Below are 15,247 nucleotides of genomic sequence, written 5' to 3'. Positions count from 1 at the left end.
GAGCGTGTGCCGGCAGGTGTGGGAGTTCCATTCCATTAGCCACGGCCTGATCTCTCTCCTGCCAATCACTCTGAGGGCTGCAGGGGGGGAGAGGGGGTTGAGGGCGGGGGGGGGGGGTTAGTTGTCGTGTTTTGCGTAACATTCCGCACAGCAGTGGTGGAGCAGAGACTGGCGGCGGACGCTTGGCCTGTACGCGCACAGGATACGCGTGCGGCTTTGGAGCCCCATTTAAATTGTTTTCAATTATTCGTCGGTGATGTCGCAGCGGCGACTTGAAGCGCAGTCGCCTCCTGCCCCCCCCTCCGGTCCCCACTTCCCGCCTTGATTTGAGAAGAAACCCGGTACACCGTAGGTAGCCCCGGTCTGGGTAGAAAGGATGACCCAAGAGGGCGGGGGGGGGATCCCTGGACATTCAAGCCTCACTCTCGTACGTTATTAAAACAATGAAATATATTTTTAAAAAACGTAGTCAGCTGATGCAGCCCACTCAGTTTTCCGAATGCACTTGCCTGAAGAAGCTTAAGGCAGCTTGATCAAAACGTCGTACAGTGAGGGAAAAAAGTATTTGATCCCCTGCTGATTTTGTACGTTTGCCCACTGACAAAGAAATGATCAGTCTATAATTTTAATGGTAGGTTTATTTGAACAGTGAGAGACAGAATAACAACAAAATATCCAGAAAAACGCATGTCAAAGATGTTATAAATTGATTTTAATTTTAATGAGGGAAATATGTATTTGACCCCCTCCCAATCAGAAAGATTTCTGGCTCCCAGGTATCTTTTATACAGGTAACGAGCTGAGATTAGGAACATACTCTTAAAGGGAGTGCTCCTAATCTCAGCTTGTTACCTGTATAAAAGACACCTGTCCACAGATGCAATCAATCAGATTCCAAACTCTCCACCATGGCCAAGACCAAAGAGCTCTCCAAGGATGTCAGGGACAAGATTGTAGACCTACACAAGGCTGGAATGGGCTACAAGACCATTACCAAGCAGCTTGGTGAGAAGGTGACAACAGTTGGTGCGATTATTTGCAAATGGAAGAAACACAAAAGAACTGTCAATCTCCCTCGGCCTGGGGCTCCATGCAAGATCTCACTTCGTGGAGTTGCAATGATCATGAGAACGGTGAGGAATCAGCCCAGAACTACACGGGAGGATCTTGTCAATGATTTGAAGGCAGCTGGGACCATAGTCACCAATAAAACAATTGGTAACACACTACGCCGTGAAGGACTGAAACCCTGCAGCGCCCGCAAGGTCCCCCTGCTCAAGAAAGCACATATACATGCCCGTCTGAAGTTTGCCAATGAACATTTGAATGATTCAGAGGACAACTGGGTGAAAGTGTTGTGGTCAGATGAGACCAAAATGGAGCTCTTTGGCATCAACTCAACTCGCCGTATTTGGAGGAGGAGGAATGGTGCCTATGACCCCAAGAACACCATCCCCACCGTCAAACATAGAGGTGGAAACATTATGCTTTGGGGGTGTTTTTCTGCTAAGGGGACAGGACAATTTCACCGCATCAAAGTGACGATGGACGGAGCCATGTACCTCCTTCCCCCAGCATGACAATGACCAAAAACACACTGCCAAGGCAACAAAGGAGTGGGTCAAGAAGAAGCACATTAAGGTCTTGCAGTTGCCTAGCCAGTCTCCAGACCTTAATCCCATAGAAAATCTGTGGAGGGAGCTGAAGGTTCGAGTTACCAAACGTCAGCCTCGAAACCTTAATGACTTGGAGAAGATCTGCAAAGAGGAGTGGGACAAAATCCCTCCTGAGATGTGTGCAAACCTGGTGGCCAACTACAAGAAACGTCTGACCTCTGTGATTGCCAACCAAGGGTTTTGCCACCAAGTACTTAGTCATGTTTTGCAGAGGGGTCAAATACTTATTTTCCTCATTAAAATGCAAATCAATTTATAACATTTTTGACATGGGTTTTTCTGGATTTTTTTGTTATTCTGTCTCTCACTGTTCAAATAAACCTACCATTAAAATTATAGACTGATAATTTCTTTGTCAGTGGGCAAACGTACAAAATCAGCAGGGGATCAAATACTTTTTTCCTTCACTGTATGTTGATGTTGCCATCAGTAAAAAAAAAATAAGTCTCTCAAGGCATCACGTGCGGACCATTATCGGTTCAGAATTTACATTGGCACGATGTAAATAATATTTATGTAAACGTGACAATATAAAATAGCGACGTGGTCTAGCCCCAAAAAATTAATATGGAACATAAAATATTTTTTTAAATCTGAATTTAAACAATACTACAGGACTGAAGTACACTGTCACTGGTCTGCAGAAACTGAAAGCAAATCAAAGTGTAGGGGTTAGGAAATACAGAGGGAGATGGGTAACTATCATAATTTAGTCCATTTAGTATTGGGGGGGATTACTCATCGCAAAATCTTTCACTACTGGAAAATTATCACAGGCCGTGTCTGTGAAATGTAATGTCTTCACGGTAGCCTTGCACTGTAAGAATGGCGTGAATACCAAATTTACTAAATAATAATCATTATTATGAATGCACTTCAACAGAAGGGCGAGCACATCTTAATATACACAGCCAGTGATCCCTGCGACAGATCCCCCTAGTAATTCTAGGAGCCCCATGATCTAAACTAATGTTGAGCCTCTGTCACATAGACAAAGACCCCCTGTATAATCTTAAAAAAACTGTTGGGGCAAGTGCTGTTAGTGAGCACCTATGAAGGTTGCCACGGCGCATTAGGGGGTGGGTGCCCAACACCATGCATGGCTGCCTTTGTCTCCCCTATAGCGATGTTTACACATTGCACCAGGTACTCATTTGAGACTGAGTGAGACCTCGGGGAGGCCCAGGACCGGTTCAGATCTACGGAATCGAACACAGTGCCCTAACCGCTGCACCACCGCTACCCACGTGTCATATAGACACACACACACATATACTGTCTACATACGGGGGCGTCGGTGGGGGTGTTTAGACAATTCTCTAGCCAAAATTAGGTAGCTGCGAGTGACCTTGTTCAAACTCATAATCCGTGTCTAGGTCGTCGCTCTCCTAGCTTGCTTCTACATGCTAATTTCTCACATTAACATCACTAGCCCCGGTCACTTCTTTATGACCCTTGAGCTACACCCATTTCAAACCTTTTTATAACAGTCTTCCTCAGCAGCAGACCATGCTTTCCGAGCTGATGATGGATGCTTGTGTTGCGCCCGAAACGTCGTGATTTATTTTATTTTATGCCTCTTGAAGTGCAATGCACCCGCTGCATTGACGTTCCAAGGCTTTAATCCTCCTGCCTGAAAGAACTCATTGTCTAGCTCCCCACAATGCCACTCATTCACATTGCTTCATTGTAACAAAAACATGTATTTTCTCACAAATCGTCTATCCATTGGACACATTGTGAGATATGAGCCACTGGGAAGTGGGGTTTGGCGAGTATTTTCTTTTAAATGTCTATATTACTTTTTTTCTCTGTCGCCATATTTCCATTTGTTTTTGAGACTTTCACGTATTAAATTGAGTGCTGTTAGCGAGCACCTATGAAGGCCCGAACGACACGCGGATATTGTGGTGTGCCCAGTACCACTAACGAATGCCTTTGTCTGCTCAGTGCTAATACATGATATGTGCACGGCACTAGGCACTCACTGGGACGCCCAGGACCGGTTCAGATATCCGTCACCGATGTTGGACCGTGAGCAGGAATCGAACTCGTGTTCCCAGGTTCCTAGCGCAAGCACGCTCTCCGCTACATGACAAAGATCCCCTGTATAACCTTTAATAGTGTTGGGGGCAAGTGCTGTGAGCAATCATCTACCGCTGCCCAGACACAAAAACAGCAACAACAGCCGACATTCGCTACTAAGCGGCGGTGGCGGCACCATGGCGTCTATGCCAGGCCAGGTGCGATTTAAGGCCACGTGTAGCGTCGAAGGCTCACTAACAAGAGGTCACGGGACAGACCCAGGTGCCATGGGTTGACTGACGGAGATGACTGGCAGATGCACCTGCTGTGCCCCCTACTGTGCCAACTTGCTTTATTTCGGCCAACCTTGGGCTCCGCTTGTTGTTGTGAGCATCGCTCCTCTGCCTTCCGTTGTTGTTGGAGGGTGACTGCTTCCAACTGCTCAGTAGCATCCTTCATGAGCCTCCTCCTTCACTAGCCTCCTTCACACACACACACAAATACAGACACGCGCACGCACACACAACTGAAATAGCAACCACAAAACGACCCTGAGATGCTGTTGAAGCGCGCAGGACAGCAAGCTCGCCATCGGCAAAAACGCCGGTGACCTTTGACCTGTTGACATGCACAGGCAGGAAAAACGTTGGTCTTGAAAGACAAATGCGCGCGGCGTTTTTACTTGTTGATGTGTCGTTTTGCTTTCAACCTCGGAAGTGACCGCACGGATGAAATTGACGGTCGCCACCAGCGTGGCCTGGCCAGGTGCACCCCGTTGGAGAGCTTGCAGGACCCCGGTCTGCTCCGTCACGACGGCAGCCGATCGTTTCGCACGCACTCTTTCGCTCGCGGCTGAGCGGTGGCGCGTTTCCGCCGCTCTTTGCAGGGGTTCGCGGTTGGAGCCGAGCGACCGCCCCTGGTGAATAGCGCGAGTGTATCAACGATGGACCGTGCTACATGCCGTCAGTTTTCGCAGTGGGCATTCGAGTTCCCACACGATGTGATTTGAAAAAAGGCCATCTGTGCCGGCGTCGCGGTCCGAATTGATAGGTGACGTCGCCGATCATGTAGCGTTTATGTTCCCCGAATAATTTGCGTGAACCAGAAGTCACCCGAAGGAATCTGCGAGGTAGCTCTTTGATATCCGCTTTCCTGGGTCCGTTGTTTGACAACGGAGGGTCACACTGCTCCGCGGGGGCATCCAAATGGTCATTTCGTCTCGCTAATCGACGGCGACAGTGCATTCCGGAGGGTATCGTTGGGAAAAATATGGAAAAATGTTTTATCTTGCGACAAAAAATGTACGGGAAAAACTACTGTATTGCGCAATTGTTGTGATTTTTAAATGCCGCATGAAGGTTTTTTTGCTTTGTCTGCCCCGTTTACGCTAAAGCGGCTGTATTTGCAGTAACGCCCGTGACCACAGAGGCAATCTGTCATTGTCAGTGCATTAACATTAGCCGCGTGCCACGTTATTACACTCAGCGCGCGGTGTATCATGTTTCTGAAGCCCACTGCATCGGCTGACATTTTCGCAATGCCACACAGATGTTGAAATTGGGTGAAGAATGTATCATGTCTTACTTACAAGCCAAAAAAAAAGTTAAATAAAAACTGGCCCTGCTGCAATTGGCCCGGAAATTTTGCCGAGCATATTCTGCACGTAGATGTTTGGCGTGCAGCCTCGCTCGCTTCTTAGAATAGATAGACTTTTGAGAAGGAAAAATAATGATTTAATGTCTTTTTTTTAGTGGACAAAACGGGGTCTTGGTGGCTAATGGAACGTGTCCATTTGGAGGTGAATGAGATACCCTATGCATTATATTTGGCACGTAATGATGCATAGGGTGTCTCGCATTTAAATCAATTCGTATGCTCACCATACATGCATTGAATCGTCGGCGTAGAAAAGCAGAAGTAGTAGCTGTCATATAGCTATATGTAAAAAATAAATATACATGCGTCAATGGCTACACATGTGTGATGCAGAAGGGCCATTGCTTAAAATGTCACAGATTATATATATTTTTAAAGGTCACATGGTGTTATTGATTGTGTTGAGTGTTTTTGTTAATTGTGCTTGTACACCACTGCCAATGCATCATCATTGTGTTGATTTTAGAATCGACATGCAGCCTGAAGTCGTGACATATCGTGCCATTGTTGAGGTGGCATATGGAGGCGTTAAGGGGTGAATTATTAAATATCTAAACTCTTATCTACACGGACATTTGCATCCTCAACATAATATATCATTGCCAGGATTCGTTTTTGTTTGAGCTCATCATCGTCATCAGCCATGGCCAATCCCCTGCCAGGTGAGGCCTCCACACGCAATACCGTGCATGTCGTGCGGGCTGTTTGACCGTACTTGGCCACGTTGGTCAGCGCAGGATGGCAAAGGAGGAGATGTCGGAGCATGTAAGTGCCTTACGACAATGTTGCCGCACTGGTCCCCTGCTGCCCATTGTGTAGCCCCGCAGCCTATAGGCTTTCTTACACGTGGTGGTTGCCCATCCAAGCGCTATCCAGGCCAAGTCGCACTTAGCGTCCTGATCACATGGCAAGCGGTGTGTCACTAATGGCATTTTGAAAAATAATTTATATATATTTTTTTTACTGAAATGTTTGGACAAGCGAGGGTTAAAATTTGAGCATCGTGCTACAGGCTTAGAGAACAAGCTGAACAAAAAATTAGAATTTGTGCCGGGGTTATTTAATTATTATACTTTTGCTCTCGTCATAAATTTCATTGTCACGAGGAAGCAATGTAAATTTGTTCTTTGAAATTCTTGAATTGGAGAATGACTTAAGACGCCATTCGAAGACTATATTCACGGTGACAAATTAATTAGTGGATTACAGCGAAGCCCATGTTAGATTCTAAGGCGGATTTTTTTTCTTATATATATAACTTGAAGAAACCAGCCGTGCGTCTAAAATAGCTCGCCGCTTCTGGCCAATACCGAATTCTGTTCTCTGCGAGTGTGTAATGCATTCTGGTGACAAGCGTAGTCGTAAAGTGCACTTTTTTTTTTGTATTTGCGACTCGCGATACGACGCCCGCGAGCGGTGGTTTCATCTAATCTCGATTGGTACAGATGGCCGTGTTCTTGATTCATCGCCCCTCTCATCCTCTCACCTCGTCCCCAAGGCTCGCACGCTTCACTCGCGTGCCGGCGGAGTTCCAATTCAAAGTCGCCGTGGCCAACGGAGGCCGGCGGGGGGAGGTGGCGTGGGTGCCGTGTTGTTGTGCAGGGCCTGTGTGGAGCTTGTAGTGCAGTGGCGGTTAGCGCTACGAATCCGGACGACCCGAGTTCGATTCCCGCTCACGGCCAACACCAGTGACGATTATCTGAACCGGTCCTGGGCCTCCTCTAGGTTCACTCAGCCTCAAATGAGTACCTTGTGTGGTGTGTAAACATCATCACTGGGGAGACAAAGGCGGCCGGGCGTAGGGTTTGCTACCCCCACCACCCCCCTTGCGTGCCGTGCCGGCCTTCATAGGTGATCGCTAACAGTACTTGCCCCAACAGTCTGTTACAGGCTATACGGGGGTTCTTTGTCTTTGTGTTGTTGTGCAGGGGCTGCCACGATGTAATGTAACAATAAAATCCCTTTTGGCGTCATCTGGTCGAGCACCAATTGGGTCGAGGCTCGAAAGAAAGCCGTCCCTTGGTGTGGACCAATCAGTCTCAAGGACAATGCATATATTATCATAGTGTGTGTTTTGTTTGCATTTTGACTGCAGGTATTGTGGTTAATGCACACATGAATCCTTGTAAAAAGGTTTCAGTTTTGTTGCCAGAAAAAAGGGGAAAAACCCTATTATTAAAATCCCATAACTTGGTAGTTTTATTTCACATTCTTGCTGCATTGTTTCAAGTGCTTTTCTGTAATTCTAGTTCGAGTAAAGTTTTAATTAAATTTCTTCAACTGCTGTTACCTCAACATAAGACTGCCATAAGTCATTTTATAATCAACATGACAATCTTGAACGCTTATAATGCACGTGCTCCCAGTTTCTTAATACATAATTAAATACTTTGATTAAAAGAGCTACGAAAATTAGTTTTGAGTTTTTTTTACTCCCAGAATCAAATATTTGTAATGCATCGTATCTAATATTAGTTGACGTGTCATTAAACAGCCTTAGCAAGCGCAAATCATAGATTTTCGTTAAAGTTTTTCTGCGAAAGGATTGTATCGCACCTCCGATTAGCATGGTTGGCTGCGTACGGTTGCGAAAGAAGTTCAACGTACATAATAACTACTGCAGGTTCTCTCGGTCGTGCTTGCTGTACGCACCTCTCCAACTCGTTTTCGGGTCTTGCCGCGTGATGTTCGGCACGATGTCCGACGTTTCGCTGTACGTGCTGGGACCTTCAGCAAATTTTAAGATGCGCTTTCTGCCGGCCGTCTGGAATGTTCATCCTTCTGATATTAGGAAACCACTGGAGCTATCTACTTTGAAATCTAAGTTGAAAACTAATTTCTTTCGAACTGCTTTTTGTGTTTAGTTTGTCCCCACCCCCGCACCTCCGATTAGCACAGTTGGCTACGTGCAGTTGCAAAAGATGTTCAACTCACATAAAACTTTAAAACACATATCGGAAAGATTTGTATGACCATTTTGCTCGTCCGCTCAATGTTTCCTTTTATGTTACGGCAAAGAAATGCGCCGCTCAAAGCCACACGCAATTCCAACAATTTTCACAGCGCGATAAAACGTCCTGCTGTGTCTTTATATTTTTGAGTTTTACATTCCCATTTCCTCCGAAAACTATCGCTGAGCCGTTCGAGCACCTTCATATTTGCGTCGTTTGAGTAAGTAAGTGGTTGGGAAAAAAACCAAGTTTTCTATTGGCCAGTGGCCAAACCGTCATTCCGATTGCGTGTATGCCCCCCCCCGTTGCTGCGGCACGGTTACGCAAGGCTGCCTCTCTCGCCGGGACCGGTGGCATTCACATCTCGCGTATCTCTGCGGGCGCCGCTGCAGCCGGGCCTCGCTCACGGTGGCCGTTTTGAGTCGCACGTACTGAACTCCTGAGGTTCGTCGTTCGTTCGTTCGTTTCTGAGTCCGCGCGTCCCGGTGAGGGTCGCGGCGGCAGCATGTTGAGTAGGGCAGTCCAGGCCTCACTTTTCCCTGGTGACAGACTCCAGCACTACTCTACTATACACTACACTATACACTATACTATACACTATTATACACTACCATACACTACACTATACAGTGAGGGAAAAAAAGTATTTGATCCCCTGCTGATTTTGTACGTTTGCCCACTGACAAAGAAATTATCAGTCTATAATTTTAATGGTAGGTTTATTTGAACAGTGAAAGACAGAATAACAACAAAAATCCAGAAAAACCCATGTCAAAAATGTTATGAATTGATTTGCATTTTAATGAGGAAAATAAGTATTTGACCCCTCTGCAAAACATGACTTAGTACTTGGTGGCAAAACCCTTGGTTGGCAATCACAGAGGTCAGACGTTTCTTGTAGTTGGCCACCAGGTTTGCACACATCTCAGGAGGGATTTTGTCCCACTCCTCTTTGCAGATCTTCTCCAAGTCGAGGCTGACGTTTGGCAACTCGAACCTTAAGCTCCCTCCACAGATTTTCTATGGGATTAAGGTCTGGAGACTGGCTAGGCCACTCCAGGACCTTAATGTGCTTCTTCTTGAGCCACTCCTTTGTTGCCTTGGCCGTGTGTTTTGGGTCATTGTCACGCTGGAATACCCATCCACGACCCATTTTCAATGCCCTGGCTCAGGGAAGGAGGTTCTCACCCAAGATTTGACGGTACATGGCCCCGTCCATCATCCCTTTGATGTGGTGAAGTTGTCCTGTCCCCTTAGCAGAAAAACACCCCCAAAGCATAATGTTTCCACCTCCATGTTTGACGGTGGGGATGGTGTTCTTGGGGTCATAGGCAGGATTCCTCCTCCTCCAAACACGGTGAGTTGAGTTGATGCCAAAGAGCTCAATTTTGGTCTCATCTGACCACAACACTTTCACCCAGTTGTCCTCTGAATCATTCAGATGTTCATTGGCAAACTTCAGACGGGCATGTATATGTGCTTACTTGAGCAGGGGGACCTTGTGGGCGCTGCAGGATTTCAGTCCTTTACCGCATAGTGTTACCAATTGTTTTCTTGGTGACTATGGTCCCAACTGCCTTGAGATCATTGACAAGATCCTCCCGTGTAGGTCTGGGCTGATTCCTCACCGTTCTCATGATCATTGCAACTCCACGAGGTGAGATCTTGCATGGAGCCCCAGGCCGAGGGAGAGTGACAGTTCTTTTGTGTTTCATCCATTTGCGAATAATCACACCAACTGTTGTCACCTTCTCACCAAGCTGCTTGGCAATGGTCTCGTAGCCCATTCCAGCCTTGTGTAGGTCTACAATCTTGGCCCTGACATCCTTGGAGAGCTCTTTGGTCTTGGCCATGGTGGAGAGTTTGGAATCTGATTGATTGATTGCTTCTGTGGACAGGTGTCTTTTATGCAGGTAACAAGCTGAGATTAGGAGCACTCCCTGTAAGAGTGTGCTCCTAATCTCAGCTCGTTACCTGTATAAAAGGCACCTGGGAGCCAGAGATCTTTCTGATTGAGAGGGGGTCAAATACTTATTTCCCTCATTAAAATGCAAATCAATTTATAAAATTTTTGACATGCGTTTTTCTGGATATTTTGTTGTTATTCTGTCTCTCACTGTTCAAATAAACCTACCATTAAAATTATGGACTGATTATTTCCTTGTCAGTGGGCAAACATACAAAATCAGCAGGGGATCAAATACTTTTTTCCCTCACTGTACACTACTATACACTACCACACTGTACACTACTATACACTACCACACTATACACTACTATACACTACAAGACTTTGCAATAATATACACTACACTATACACTACTACACTATACACTACTTTACACTTCTACACTGTACACTACTATACACTACGCTATACACTACAGTACACTACTTCACTACACACTACTATACGATACACTATACACTACTGTACACTACACTATACACTACTATACACTCCTACACTATACACTACACTATGCACTACTATACACTACACTATATACTACACTATACACTACACTATGCGCTAGTATACACTACACTATGAACTACTGTACACTACCCTGTACACTACACTATGAACTACTGTACACTACCCTGTACACTACTATACACAGACTCTAGCTCTTCCTGGGGAATTCCCAGGCGTTTCCAGGCCAGCCGAGCGACATTGTTCCACCAGCTTGTCCTGGGCCAGCCCCGGGGTCTTCGCCCTACTGAGCTATATAACTCTTTTTCAGAAGCGACCTGGCCACAAATGATAGCTCAACGAAGTGGCTTATCATTCCGTGGAAGTTTCCAGCAGTCAAATACTCTTAAACGCGTGTTTCTAAATGTGGAGGAAAAAAAAACGGAGGCCCTGGAGAAAAATCCATGCGACATGGGGAAAACACTCAAACTCGAAATATACAGGCGTCAGGGTTGGTATTGAACCCCCTCGACCTCCTGTGTATACCAGGCGAGGTAGTTAACATCTCGCTCCCATAGGTCCGGTTCCCACTGGCTTCAGCAGCGGGAACTGCGCGGCAAATCAACAAATCCCCTGGCCGTGTTTCCAAGCGTTCGGCTCGCTCCGAACTCGGACGGATCTTGCTCGAACGCAGCTGTTCAATGGCCATAAGTCGTCCTGCGGCTCTCGCGCATCTCCTGTTCCCGACTGTTGAGTCGGTGGAGGAGACTGCTTGCGTAGGGCATCCACTGTTGACCTCCCTTAAAGCGACGTGACCGTCAAACCAATATTTTAAATTTCATAGCCTTTCATCGAGCCGAAATTAAGTCCACAACCGCATTTAATGCGTTGGGATTTGTTGTTGCGCAGCCATTGGCGACCGGGCTTCGCCCATAATCCCACAACACTTGACAACCTGGTTTAATCACTGTCGGCTCAAACCTGGATTCGAACCTAGGCTCTCATCCGTGTCAGCTGATCGCTCTGACCTCTTGAGCCACTTCTGACAACCACGAAATATTTTTTTTTTCGCTGCAAGCAACGACGGGTGCTGCTGCTCGCCTGCTTGTGAACGTTTGATGTTGCGCCGGTTATTTGATTCGCGCTCCGCCTTGTCTCCTTTCCCGCAGGTCGTTCAGCCTGCTTGTAAGGGATTTTGAAGGCAAGACCTACAGCATGAGCGTTATCGAGCTGCTGCATCCCATCGACCCCGCCAAAAGCTCCTGGAAGGTAACGCTGCCGTCGCTCTTCCACCCTCCCCCCTTCCTGCTGCAAGAATCTCTCCCCCTCCGTCTCTCTGCTTCCGCTATCCTGGTTAATGCAGTGTAGTGTGGAGCGCCGCGGTGCACTGATCTTTACCAAAGGCAAATCTCCTGCAGAGCTCAGCGGATCCCCGGATTATCGGCACACCGGTCCCAGAGCAAAGTAAACAAGAGGCGCGCACTCTGCAGGGCCTGTGGCCCTCCCGCTGCCCACTGCAGCAGGCAGACAGCCCTTAGGCAATGTTGGGCCTTTGTGTGGTTAGTGCCCCTTTTAATAATTAAAATAAGCAAAGATCCCCCGTCCCTCCCCCACCCACGTATAGCCTTAACAGACTGTTGGGGAAAGTGATGTTGACGAGTAAGCACCTATGAAGGCCGGCACAGCACACAAGGTAGATGCTGCACTAAATTTCCTCTCGATAAGCCACTTTATCGAGCTATCATTTGTGGCCAGGTCACTTCTGAAGAATAACTAATAGCTCGGTACGCTTTAACTGGTAAATAATTTAGTTTTATATGCTTGGTTCTTTCGGTAAAGTCACGTAGAAGGGAAACAATAAAATAATAAAAATATAACACAAGAACATTTTCTTGCTGTGGTTTTCACACCTGATGATGATTGCTTGTGTTGCAGTCAAAACGTCGTGATAATTTTATTGTATTATATTTTTATTATTTTATTGTTTCCCTTCTACATGACTTTACCGAAAGAACCAAGAATATGAATCCCTGCAGTCACGAAAGCTTTAAATCAAAATTTAGTTTTAGTTTATGTATGTTTTGTGATTTGCTTACCTTTCCCCTAAACTTCTCACTCCAATCCTCTTTTTGTATTGTTTGTTGTTGTAACTTTCTGACTCAACCCTGCTGAACATCTGTAAAAAGAAAAAAAGAACTTCATAGCTCATCGGATGTCTCCTGGATGAATAATGATTCTTGTTTCTGAGTTTGGTGGCACATTTGATAATCGTCAAAACCATTTTGACCACTCTAAAAACGTTCCACTCCACAATTATCCCCATAGTTCCGAAGTCAGTTTAGGAGCAGCATCATGACCCCACTACCATTTAATGTTGATGGCCCTCTTCCAAGTGCTTGCCTGTATAGAATATACTCTTCCTATTCGTGCCTTTGCCATTGAGACATAACCGTCTCTTCACTGACATCTCCCTGCAGTTGTCTCTCTCCACTTCTCTTTGTCCGTCGCTGCGTCTTTCAATCGAGACAGCTTCCATCGCCTCCACCGTTTTGTCTTTGACTTCCAGTCGGGTCGAGGTCTTCCGCTTCCCCTAGCGTTGTACAGTGTTGCCTCCATCACAGCCCATTGCAGCCAGTCGCCAACATCCTGACCACGCGTTAGTAGTTATACTTAAACGTGTTCGTGATGCAAAACAAGGCAAAAAAAAAAACTGATGTAAATAAGAAATAAATAATCAAAAATGTCATCGGGTGTTGAAATTCCACGACGTTTTCATTACAAGGAAACCAGCGTAAGCACTTTAGAGAAATTAAAATTTTTACTTGTACCATGAGTCGCACGTAAATAATTCATTTCGCAGCAGGGCAGCATGAGGTTTATTTATTGAACATATTTTTTTCCTGGGAATGGAGCTGCTCAGTTTAGTGGAATTAATCTGTGCAGCGAGTGTGTGAAGATGAGCCGGTAGCGGAACGAGCGCTTAATTAAACAACGTACCTCATGCTACATTGCCTCATTGATCGTTGCAGGTGAAGACCGATTCCGTGCTGGTGATGTGCCGAAAAACCAAGGAGGAAACGTGGAAGTTCCTCACGTCCTTGGAGAAGAAAACTCTTGACAGAGAGTAAGTAACGTGGCGAGATGGGCAAAGGCGCAGCCCTGCAATTGCTTGCTCACGCCACTTCTGCCGGAAGAGCCTCCACTCGAGGCAGCTCTAGAGATCCCCCTGCAGGGGTGGTACTTTGGCCTACTCTTTCCCATGCTGGCCAGACACCTTGGGAAGGGTTGCGAGTGCCCACACTCTGCCCCAGAGTGCCCACACTCTGCCCCAGAGTGCCCACACTCTGCCCCAGAGTGCCCACACTCTGCCCCAGAGTGCCCACACTCTGCCCCAGAGTGCCCACACTGTGCCCCAGAGTGCCCACACTCTGCCCCAGACTGCCCACACTCTGCCCCAGAGTGCCCACACTCTGCCCCAGAGTGCCCACACTCTGCCCCAGAGTGCCCACACTCTGCCCCAGAGTGCCCACACTCTGCCCCAGAGTGCCCACACTCTGCCCCAGAGTGCCCACACTCTGCCCCAGAGTGCCCACACTCTGGCCCAGAGTGCCCACACTCTGCCCCAGAGTGCCCACACTCTGCCCCAGAGTGCCCACACTTTGCCCCAGAGTGCCCACGCTCTGCCCCAGAGTGCCCACACTCTGCCCCAGACTGCCCACACTCTGCCCCAGAGTGCCCACACTCTGCCCCAGAGTGCCCACACTCTGGCCCAGAGTGCCCACGCTCTGCCCCAGAGTGCCCACACTCTGCCCCAGAGTGCCCACACTCTGCCCCAGAGTGCCCACACTCTGCCCCAGAGTGCCCACACTCTGCCCCAGAGTGCCCACACTCTGGCCCAGAGTGCCCACGCTCTGCCCCAGAGTGCCCATGCTCTGCCCCACCGCACGTGCCCTGCCGATCGACTGACCGTAGTTGAACCCCGTGTGCATCGCTGGGTGGACAGAGGCGGCTGGGAGGGAATCGAAAAACTCGCGCGCCGTTGTTTCAGCCGCTGTGCCCGGAGATCAAATCGAACCGGCGACCTCTGGATTGCAAGTCCAGTGCGCTCATCGTTATGACGACGGCACCGCCCGGAGGGTTAAGTATGAATAATTAACTCCTGGCAGCTTCGTGTGGCAGCTTCGTGCGGCGGCGCCTCACCGTTCCGCATGCGTCTCGCGTGCACGTCATCGCTTTTAGCGGCGGGGCACTGTCATTTTTGCAGTGGGTGGTTAATTTTGAGCTCATTAAGTAACTTTCCCGATTTAGATAGTGGGGCACGCGCTTGACACCGCGTCGTGTGTAACGGCGTGCTTCGCGGTGTCGGGGCTGCCGCGCGGCACCCGAGTTGAACTTGGGTGTTGAACCATGGAGGAGGGCCCGTGGGTGGAAGAAGGGTTACGTTATCTCCGCCGTACCCGATGCCATTGTTCACGGGCTGCTTTGTGGCGGCCTCCAGCCCCGAGCTCAGCGTGATATATCG

General features: G+C 47.7%; 1 protein-coding gene across 1 annotated transcript in view; it reads left to right on the top strand.

Annotated features, from left to right (window-relative positions):
- CACYBP (calcyclin binding protein) overlaps positions 1–15,247 on the top strand; it is a 125,545-nt gene that overhangs the window by 96,986 nt on the left and 13,312 nt on the right. The window contains exons 4-5 of the mRNA XM_032973058.2: positions 11,895–11,994; positions 13,755–13,849. Coding sequence (XP_032828949.1) covers positions 11,895–11,994; positions 13,755–13,849 — 195 coding nt within the window. The remainder of the gene's footprint in view (positions 1–11,894; positions 11,995–13,754; positions 13,850–15,247) is intronic.

The sequence above is a fragment of the Petromyzon marinus genome, chromosome 50 (genome assembly GCF_048934315.1).
Source record: "Petromyzon marinus isolate PM22_M1 ecotype Great Lakes invasive population chromosome 50, UKy_Petmar_22M1.pri1.0, whole genome shotgun sequence".
NCBI lineage: Eukaryota > Metazoa > Chordata > Hyperoartia > Petromyzontiformes > Petromyzontidae > Petromyzon > Petromyzon marinus.
The sequence above is the reverse complement of the archived record's forward strand: the minus strand, read 5'-3'. Positions and strand labels throughout refer to the sequence as shown.